General features: G+C 38.0%; 1 protein-coding gene across 1 annotated transcript; it reads left to right on the top strand.

The window, feature by feature from the left end:
* Positions 1 to 298: 298 nt before the first annotated feature.
* Positions 299 to 9,723, top strand: LOC147858199 (uncharacterized). Its single transcript, XM_087326842.1, has 11 exons — positions 299 to 429; positions 1,155 to 1,266; positions 1,365 to 1,497; positions 2,549 to 4,252; positions 4,337 to 4,404; positions 4,880 to 4,954; positions 5,626 to 6,939; positions 7,306 to 7,911; positions 8,417 to 8,605; positions 9,039 to 9,130; positions 9,223 to 9,723. The coding sequence occupies exons 1-11, from the start codon at positions 368 to 370 to the stop codon at positions 9,416 to 9,418; spliced, it is 4,551 nt and encodes a 1,516-aa protein (XP_087182968.1). The 5' UTR covers positions 299 to 367; the 3' UTR covers positions 9,419 to 9,723.
* Positions 9,724 to 11,427: the final 1,704 nt, after the last annotated feature.

Below are 11,427 nucleotides of genomic sequence, written 5' to 3'. Positions count from 1 at the left end.
ATTTCTATATAGCCAACAACGAACGAGAAACTGTAAGTTTGAACTACACGTAACATATCCATAGTATTCCAAGAGAAGAAGGACGAAAAAAGAGAGATGAAAGTGATAAAAAGAGAGTCTTGTGTGAGTCGAGGAAACACGTTTGTGTGATGGCCCAAGGGAATATAATTCAACATGACTTTTTGACTCTATGCACTCTTTTTGGGTCATACATACATACATGCATACATACATACATACATACATACATACATACATACATACATATATGTATACTTGATTTCTTCTCCTCCTCTGTCTCTCCTCCTGCTCCTCTGTTCTCCGAAGAAAAAGAAGAATACAGAGACCGAAGGAGAAGAAAAACACCATGGACAGCAACTGGAGATCCACCCTCACTCAGGACTCACGGCATAAGATCGTCAACAGGATGTAACTATTTCTGTTCTTCCTTCTGATCCCTCCCCCCCACCCCCCCCCCCAAAATAAAAACAAAAAAAAAAGACGAAAACCAGTCTCTTGCGTTCCTCTGATGATGATCTTTTGATCTTCTCTCTACATAAGAAAAGGGGTTCCTCTCTTGTTTGTTCTGTCTCGCGTAAAAATGGATGTAATTGTTATTATGCACGAAGCAATGAGGGGAGAAGACATGTATGAGGGGAGAAGACATGTATACTTGATCTGTTGAGTGATTGTGTGTATGTGTTGCGTGGCTGATGAATACATGCCTAATTAGTCTCTGCTAATATTCTTGACCTGATTAAGTATTGCGTGCATGTATGCGTGTGCCGGGTTAATAACTTAACAGAATTATGAAAAATGTCTGGACAATTCCTTGAGAAAACTTCGTTCTTTTTGGAGATATAACTAATGATGCATTGGTCTTGCCCATTGTTATTTTTTCTTCGAGTAGATATAGAACGGCGATGCATTGGGATTGTCGTTATTATTATTTGCTTAGAATAGATGTAAGAGGGCGATCAACAATGTGAATACTGTCTGAAATGCCATACGAACCAATGTATAGGCCATGTGTAAATGTTATGTGTAGGCCATGTGTCTTGACCAATGCATGTGAGGTGAACCAATGTGAGAAATAATTTGTGAGAGAATATTTTCTTGAAAGCAATTCAAATGATGTGTTTTTGTGCACATAGAATGGATACGTTGCAAAGGCATATGCCCCTCTCTGGCCAAGATGGCATGACTGAACTTCTGAAAATTGCTGCTCGTTTTGAGGAGAAAATATTCTTTGCTGCCACTGATCAGGTATAGCTACATAAAGTTTGCTCCACATTCATCACATTTTCTTGTTTTATTATTGGTATTATTAATTTTTTGCCTATTTTTGATCTTAATCTTTATAGCACGATTACCTAAAGAAAATATCATTGAAGATGCTCAACTTGGAGTCGCGGACACAGAGTGGAGCGAATGCTGGTGCTTTGTCCACAAGTTCAACTGTTACATCTCAAAGCTCTACCCAACCAATGGATACTTGTAAGGATCTACATAGCTTCACATCTCTCTCTCTCTCTCCAGTTATTTTCTGCATTTTATTTGCTGACACAATGTTACACTTAAAAATAATGCGAATATATAGCTCGGAATTTAACTGTATACATGCATTCTACGTAGTTACACTTAAAAATAATGCAAATATATAGCTCGGAATTTAACCGTAGTACATGTACGGATCTACATAGCTTCACATCTCTCTCTCTCTCTCTCCAGTTATTGTCTGCATTTTATTTGCTGACACAATGTTACACTTAAATATAATGCAAATATATAACTCGGAATTTAACTGTAGTGCATGCATTCTACATGTGAATTTGATTTCTCTCTCCATTTAGTTCGTCTAAAATTAACTTATATATTCAATGCTAAATTTTGCTTTTTTTTTCTGGATTTTCTTACTAGTATGATGCACGAAAAGGCACATGGCTGATAGTAAAGTTTTCTCAAATTTCTTGACTTTGAAGTCCTCAACTGTGAAAATACACAGTAACTTGAAATATGACCTTTGTGTGTGACTGGTTTTCTGGTTTACTGTTTTTTACAACAAAAGACACATTTCTGGCTGAAATAGAATGCCTAGAGTTTCCATAGCTTGACGATGAGGATAAAATCTTTATGAATAATGTATCTCTTAACCTCACATTGAAAAGGACATCTATGAAGATTTCTCATATTGGTTCATGTATACTTTATCATAAATGTCCACACTATGTTCTACTTATTCTTTCATGTCCTTAGTATGCGTGTTCAGGCACTCTTTCCTATTTCTGGTTGTGCAAATAGTGGCCCATGAATACAGTGAAATAGGAGACATGTAAATATAGAAATGTTTTGCAGCCATACATCATATATACCACCACTCGTATGGGATAATATACACGTGGGATTAAGCATTTTTCAACTAGTCATTATGCTGTCACCCGTATAGGTAATATATATTAGCATCAGATATAATAAAGTAGAGTATATGTGGAAGTGCTCATGTTGTGATACATGATATGACTTGTTTACTGTGAAAACTTGTGTGCAGCTATGATCCCCTTGCAACAACATCCACCGCAGAGTCAAACACAGAATATGAATTCAGGTATAGGTCAAGTTCAGTCATGGCAGCAAAATCCTCAATCTGCTCCGCCTGCTGGCATGCCAATGGCTAGTGGAATACAAAGCTCATCTGGTTTGGCTTCAAGTGTTGCTAGCATGGGTCAACATACTGCCCAACAAACGGCTTCTTTGCAACATGTCACAGGACAGCCGAACCTTAGTGTACCAAATATAAGTGGCAGTGCACTTAACACGAACAATGCCCTGTTGAAACAGAGGTTACAGATGGCAAGACAACAACAGCAGCAGCAACAACAACAAGCGGTAACGGGTGGAGGATCAGCAGCACATCCTGGCTCGATAATGCAACCACATCTTCAACAGCAACAATTAGTTAATGCACAACCACAGCAGCAGCAAATGCAACAATCACAGCCAGTGCCAGTATTGCCTGTGGTACAACCTCAGGCAGCATCACAACCTCAAGCACCACTGATACAACAACAGCAACAACAGTTGCCAGGGACTCAGCAACTCCAACAGCAGCAGCAGCAACAACAACAGCAGTTGCAAGGAGCGCAGCAACTTCAGCAACAACAACAGCAACAGCAACAACAAACAACCCAGCAACAGCAGCAGCTTCAACAGCCCCTTCTTCAGCAGCAACAACAACAGCTTCAGCAGTCACTACCACAGCAGCAACTTCAACAACAACAGCTTCAGCAGTCACTACCACATCAGCAGCTTCAACAGCAACAGCTTCCCCAACAACCACAGCAACAGCTCCAACAACAGCAGCAGCAGCAGCAGCAGCAACAGCAACAACAGTCGTCCCATACTCTGTTATCCCAACAGCGCATGCACCAGTTATTGAAACAAAAATACCAACAACAATCAATCCTACAGCCTCAACAGTCACAGTCGTTGATTCAACAACCAGCTATGCTTCAGCAACCCTCTTCAAGTCTTACGAATTTATCTCAACAGCAACAACAACAGAACCAGCAGCAGCAGCAACAACAACAACAACAACAACAGCAACAGCAGCAGCAGCAACAGCAGCAACAGCAACAACAGCAACAACAGCAACAACAACAGCAGCAACAACAACAGCAACAACAACAGCAGCAACAACAACAACAGCAACAACAGCAACAACAGCAACAACAGCAACAACAGCAACTGCAACAGCAGCAACAGCAACAACAACAGCAACTTCAGCAACAACAGCAACTACAGCAGCAACAACATTCTATTTCTGGATTGCAACCAATGCAGCTCCCACAAACATGGTCAGGTCAATCAGTGCAACAGGCACAAAATTTGAACCAGCAAGTAAAAGTGGCTCAACCTCTGCAGCCACACTCACAAACACAAGCACAAGGACAAATGCAAGGACAAACACAAGTTCAATCACAACAGACAATGGTTCCCCTAGCAGCTTTATTGACACAATCACAAACACAGCCTCAGCTGCAACCATCTCAACCACATACAACTTCATCCCTACTTTCTATTCAGCAATCAGCATTGCTATCACAGCAACCACAATCAGGACCAAGTCAAATTGACCAACAACAGAGACTTTCTCAGCAAAGCAACCTGGCAATGCAACATTCATCTACTTCAACAGATCAAAACCAAATAGCGCAGGTCCAATTCCAACGGGGAATGACAGAAGTTTCATCTGGTAAGCTTATACGTGAACTTTCATGATACTATGAAAGTTTACAGATACCGTGATCATTATTTAGGAATTATGTGTTTTTTACAGCACCTGTTGACTCATCCTCACAGAATGTACTCACAGAAGCTGAGATACAGGACATTGTTTGGACAAAGGTAAGATAACCCCTTTTATTTCTATTAGTATTTCATGATCAAGGTTTTTGCTTGCTGTCTTTCAAGTGGTAAAGTTATTTCAAATGAAAAAGAATTCATTTATTTCATGTGATCAGGGTATTTCCTGCCTAAAGTCTATCAAAGATTTATTTTGAGTTTCAAGCTAGAGATAATGGAACACTATGCTAGAAAAGTATGAATCAGAAATAGGTCATTCAATTGACTCCAAAAATTCCAACCACATGAATTTAGTATGTTGCACCCTGATGAAATAGCTGTTGTATTACTGGCATCCATTCTTTTTTAGCTATTCAGATTATGTTTTGTTGTTGGTTTCGTTAACATTAGTTTGCAATGCTATCTATCCCTTTTTTGTTTGAAGTTCTATTAACTTTTATGGTGTTTGTGTAAGTAGTTTGTTTTAATGGTTTAATCATCTTTCTGACTGTCCACATGCTTCATTGTGTTATTGCAGATGCAGGCTTTGAAGGAGAAATACCTTAATGACTTGAGGGATCTTTGTAATTTGCTTGCGCAAAGAAGCCAACAGGTACAGTTACTAACAATACGAAAAACTTCTGATGAATGTCACGGCTGAAACATGTTCAAATGTTTCACTTGTCTGGTGAAGTTTCTACCACTTGGGATATAGGTCATAGTTTGCTGGAATTTTTTCTATGGCTTAATGACATCGTTGGCTTTCAATCTTGCAATGCAAAAGGTGATTGTGATATTGAAACCTGGAAATTTTGATCTTGCATGTTCTTCTTGGAATCTATGAACTTGGTCTTGAAACCTCAAAACTTGTTCTCGTTTTCCTTTTCGATCTCTTTATTTGTTTGAGATGTCAGTCTTGTTATTGATATTGGAATCAGTAACTTGATCTTGCATTTATTACGGGAATGATCATTGTGATGTTAATAATTGATTGCATTGAGAATTTTGGCTGAAATAAATTGAATGTTTTCATATCGGAACACATTTCTAGCAAATAATAGAAACTTGTGTTAACTGCAGGCACCCATCATGACACCTACATATTCATGTGTATACTTGTGTTTTAGTATGTTGATTCAGTAAGCCCTTTCATCAGAGTGAATTATTCTAGTGTGCAATATCCTGTCATTTGTGAACAGTTTCATATTTACATTGCATGTTACTTTTGATATGCATTGAATATAAATTGATGATTATGCTACGTACTCTTCCTTTTTTATTCAGTCTATGCCACACGAGCAACATGCTAAATTATCAAGCTACAAGACTGTTCTGCAACGAATGATCCCATACCTTGTGGCTCCCAAAGGAAATCTACCAAAGGAATTCAACCAAGTTAAGGTTGAAGCATTTGAGAAACAAATAGTCAGCATAATGGAAACTTTCAAACGTCGTAAACAGGCCCCTTCACAACAGCAGCAGCAACAGCAGCAACAGCAGCAACATCCGCAGCAACATCCGCAGCAACAACAGCAGCAGCAACATCCACAGCAACATCCGCAACAACAGCAGCAGCATCAGCAGCAAGTACCCTCACCACCAGCTCCTGGTCAAGGGCAAGCTCAACAAGTTCAACAACAAACACTTCAGCCATCTCAGAACTTGCAATCAGACAAGACAGTGCCTTCAATACAAGACTTGCATCCAACCAATAGTCAATCAAGCAGCAGTTTGGGAATGCTACAATCAACTACGACTTCTATTCAACAGAATGTTGTCACTTCATCTCAGTCTAGTTTACTGAATGGTTTGCAAGGTCCTATTGCAAATGCACTGCTTCAGAGTAACTTACCACCTTATGGGCAGAGTACTCTTAGTGGGTTACAGCAACCAAGCTCAATGCAGCAGCAACAGCAAGAACAACAACTGCTTCAAGCCCGTTTATTGAAGGATCAGCAGCAACGCCATTTGCAGCAAAGACAACTTCAGCACCATCAGGAACAATTACAGCAGAAACAACAGCAAGCCACTCAAATCATGCAGGCACAGCAAAATCAACAGCTTCCGGATACAATAGCTGATAATAAGGTTGCTAAGCAAACGGCTATTAAACAAATGCTTATTCATCAGCAACATCCACGAGGAATACTGCAACAATTACAGCATCAACAAAATGCTCTAACTTCACAAGCTGTTGCTTCTCCACAACTTTCTTCACCTCCACAAATGTCGCCCCAAAATGATCTGCAAACCCTGAATGCTGCTTCTCTTAGCATTCCCAAAATTGGAACACCTGTTCAGGCTGCCACCCCGCCTTTTATGATTTCTTCTCCTGCACCATTGCAAGAAGATTCGGGATTAAAACCCCTTACTCCTATATCTTCAGTGATTGGAGCAAATAGCCTTCCTGCTAATGTGGCAAATGTACAACAATCCTTTATTGGTGGTCCACCGGGATTGTCACCATTAATGCACGATTATACACCAAGTCCACAAAATATGATCAGCAATTCAGATCGTTTGCAAGCTAATCTTGGTGTGTTGTCAGAGGATAAGCAAACTCCAAGCAAGCCTCCACTTGAGCGAATATTAAAAGTGGTTAGTTACTATTTATCCTTTTAATTCTTTTATTTTACTTTCTTACACGTATTGTATGTCCATCAGCATTTTGATTTTTGAGAACATAATGAAACGATAAAGAACTGACAAGCATGAAAAGATATCAGAGGTAAGAGTGTGATTTGTTCTTAATTTAATTTATTGAGAACATAATGAAATATTTGGTGTGAATGTTTTTGAGTGTACATAATTAAAACAGAATTGGGCATGGAATCCTAAACAACAAATTTTCAGATTGTAAAAAAGGATTACCTTATTAACTAGGGAGGTGGTAAACAGGAAATACCTTATTAACTGGTTTCTGAGGGGAGGGTTTGTTTAACCCTACTTTGGTAATTTTGGCAGATGAACTCTATGTCATCTAGGGCATTGGCATCTGCAGTGAGAGACATTAGTACGTTGGTGAACTTAACAGATAAGTTGGGAGGTTCTGCACCTGGTATCCAATCAAGAGCTGTGGTCGGGGAGGATTTATCCCAAGTTACAAAGTGCAGGACGCAAGCTAGAGCACTAACCTTACCAGAGGGGAATGCCAATACAGTAGTCAACTTACCAGATAAGCTGGGAGGTCCTGCACCTTATACCCAATCGAGAGTGGAGGACTTATCACAGGTTACAAAAACTAAAGTACAAGCCAGGGGACTAGGATCACCAGATGGGAGTGGCAGTGCAATAGTGAACTTATCAGGAGGTTCTGCACTTGGCACCCAATCAAGAGCTGTAGTGGGTGAGGACTTATCACACGTCACAAAGTCCAAGGCACAAGCTAGAGCACTAGCTTCACCAGATGGGAGTATTATCAACAGAAAAGTTAAGAGAAGGATTGATTCTATGGCTCTAAGTGTGATGTCTTCTGTGGGAAGTGTTGCTAATAGTTTGCAAAGACCTAATGATTTAGAGTTGGAAACAGAATCTACAGCAACTTCAAAGATCAAACGTCCTAAAATTGAAGTAAGTGATTTTCAGGTTCCCAAGATTTTTGAATTTGGGGCCATTCAGTAAACACATTATTTTGAGCTTGATCATTTGTATTAATAAGTTTTTTCCAAGAAACATGGAAGATTTTAGTAGTTTGTAGATATGCCATTGATAGTGAATGAGAAGTTTGTCAGATATGTTACTTATTAACAAACTATCATGCTGTACTCACAAGGAAACAAATGGATGACTTTACCTTGTGCATATGGATTCTTCTTGTAAGGATCGTGTATTTCATGAAAAGGAACCCAGCTTTACATGGTATGATGGTACATCCATGTTCTTTTGGTTTTTAAATACATGATAGTTGCATCAACTGCTTATACAGACAAGTTGGAATCATGGAAATATCGTGCTGGAGTATATTTCTATGAAAATTATAATAATGATTGATTTTGTGCTGGAGTGTATTTCTGTTATACTTATAATGGCTTTCAAGCCAACCTATAATTAATTATATTTGCTGTTAATGGTTCAGATAAACCAGGCTTTGGAGGAAGAAATAAACCATATCAATGAACAGCTTATAGATTCCCATATTGAAATAGATGTGGACGGGATACAAGCTATGGCAGCAGATGGAAGGACATGTGCAGTGGTGATCTGTACCTACAATGCTGTTTCTCTTAATCCAAGTAATCCATTCCAAAATGGGTCCTTCCGTGTAGTAAGTATTCTTAATATTTTCTTCTTCTATCGAAGATTTAAATTTTTTTTAGATCTAGCTTATAAAAGTGAAAACTCTGCTTTCGTCATCAGAAACTATTCTTTAAAGCTCTTTTTGGATAGATGCCAGGAAAGGGGAAGGGTATAATTTTTAGAGCTAGCTTATAAAAGTTAAAACTTTGTTTTCAACATCAGTAAATATTTTTTAAAGCTTATAGATGTTATAGGTAACTTAAGAAACACTTCGAGAGTTTATTATGGCTTAGCTTCTATGGATCAACGAACTAAAGAATTTAGAGTTCTAAAGTAAGATTTAATTCTGAAGGACGAAACACTCTGGGAAAGAGAGAAGGGAGGAAGTGTACAGGGGAAACGACAGAGAATGTGAATGGTTGTACTTTATAATCACTCAAAAAGGTTTCCCATTGTTTCAGGTTCCCATTTCACCATTGAGATTATTTATACCATCACATTATCCTGATTGTTCTCCACTTGTTCTTTCGGATGATTCAGATCCTAATGCCAAGTAAGTCAAACCTTAACCTTTTTCTGTAATCCTTTAAAATTATGCTGAATAGATAAAGACATTATTAAATATTTTTTTGCAATATGATTCAGTCATCCATTCAATCGGCTAGCAAAAGAGGAGTTTACTAAAGCTGCAAGGTTTTTATCTGCACCGGTAATGCTTGGTGACATGGTGAGAGCATGGGATGCTAGTGCTCGCAGTGCACTTGTTGAATTTGCAACCAGACAGGGTGGTGGTTGTTTTAGCTCAACTTTTGGTTCATGGGAAAATTGTGTCAGTACGTAGAAGTGGCAGTTGGATTTGTATTCCATTGACGTGCCTGCATTAAAAAGCACATGTCAATAAGAAAATAGATTATGTGCATCAGGTATGCTGTACATTTTAGGTACTTTTAATACTTACGCTCCAGGTGGGAAATTAGTGGGTGCACTTGGTTCGATCATATCCATGAATTGTGGATGTGAATTTGCCCCAGAAAATGTTTCGTGTTTAAAGTACATTGGACTGAAAGTCATGAGCTCCATAGTTGAGCTTGATTTTTGGGCGATTGTAGCAAATTATACTGTAATTGGAAGATTGAGATTGGCTTTTGTAACAGTAATTTTATAACATTCTAGCAATTTAATCCTGGAAAATTGTACAGTAAAATTCAACGTTAATGGAATGACAATACTAGGAATACAACCTCTTGTGGTTGAAATTTCAATATTTGCTTCTTGTTGGCTATGTACATAAGTTTTAAGCACTGCTAGAAAGAGAGGGATGGTTGATACTACTAAGATGGTTATGATATTGATTATATGAAGTTTTGACAGCGTTCTTTTATGCTCTCATTTATCCTTTGTGTACATGTTTGCTCATATTTCCTGTAGTTTTTCTTATTTATGGCTCCCTTGATGGCAAATATGTGATTTTGGGTTTCTTTAGAATGATTTATCAAACCATTTATTCTTCTTTGAGCTATCTGTATTGGTGCCTTTGTGAGACGTGCTTAAAATAAATAAATCTGCATCAATAAAATGGCTTGTTGAAAGCTTGCTGCTTTCATTCTAGTGTGGCATCTTTGGGAACCGATTTTGAAATATTTGCTAAATTATCATAGGTGATATCTTGGATGTACATTGCCTTGCCTAGCATTATAGGTCGTCAACAATCCTGATATATAATAGCAAATTGTCTTGCACTATGGTTGAACTTCACGTGCTTGAGTCCTTCAACAGATTTAAGATCAGTAAATAAAGTTGAGATTGTAAACTATATTATATCATAATGCAATGTATGGACACGAGGATGATGTTAGTCAACATGAGGTTTCATAACAAAGGTTGAAAGCATATCTTTGGCTTATAGTATGGTTGTAATTGTCATTTAGGAAGTTCTTTCCTAGGTGATGTTGTAGGGATAATATGTAATACTTATGTCCCAAAAGCTCAAAGTTTCAACTTTCAATTATATACTGTACGAATAAATTCAACACATGATATGCATTTATAAAATGATTTATGCCAAAAACTTAGTCTTTGCAAAGAGCCATTTGTTATGACTTCTTAAACTTAACTTCGCATTTCCTATGACTACGCATTTCCTACGACTTTGCAAGTTTCCATAGACTCACAACCTCAACTTCTCTTTTATATTATTGATTTTGAATAATAAAGTTATCCTAAGAAAAGCAAGTTTCAATGGCTTTCACAAATTTAGTTTTGAAAAATGCCACATTGTTTCCATGTCTACTCGACAAGCACAATACTTTTCTCCTAAGAAAATGGTTGCACAAGTTCAGTTTGCACGATCAAACATTTGACATTTCAAAGGCAATTTGTCCCACTTAATAAAGAAGACTATGGGTGGATCAGCAAGCAAGCCTGATCAGTGGCACATGTCATGGCGCACCTCTATTACAATCATATGGTGCGAGGAGGATACACATGGTGTTGTCACAACATCTAGTGAAGTAAGTTGTTTTTTTTTGTTCTCGTTGACTCATTGTGTAGGAACAAAAAGAAGCTTTTCCATGACCTGGGTAGACATCTATTCTATTCAATGGGATGGCCCGTGGCAAATATCGAGGGGCACAACTTGTGCTTTTGAGAATGAGGCGAAAGAAGAGAACCACATAATTATATGGTGTTTTACAAGTGTGTGAATCCAACCTTAAAAAATCTGGGAAAGCAAGAAAAGCTAAAAGTATGTTTTTACTTGAAATCAGAGACAAAGAAGAGCAGGAAATATTATTAGATATAATAAGTGATTCGAAAATGTCATTAAAAAATTAGACAAATATGTATGTAAAC

The sequence above is a fragment of the Azolla caroliniana genome, unplaced genomic scaffold (assembly GCF_043228905.1).
Source record: "Azolla caroliniana isolate FFs.n. ecotype wild unplaced genomic scaffold, voAzoCaro1.0.p SCAF_11, whole genome shotgun sequence".
NCBI classification, from domain to species: Eukaryota; Viridiplantae; Streptophyta; class Polypodiopsida; order Salviniales; family Salviniaceae; genus Azolla; species Azolla caroliniana.
Note: the sequence above shows the minus strand (reverse complement) of the source record. Positions and strands in the feature narration are given on the sequence as shown.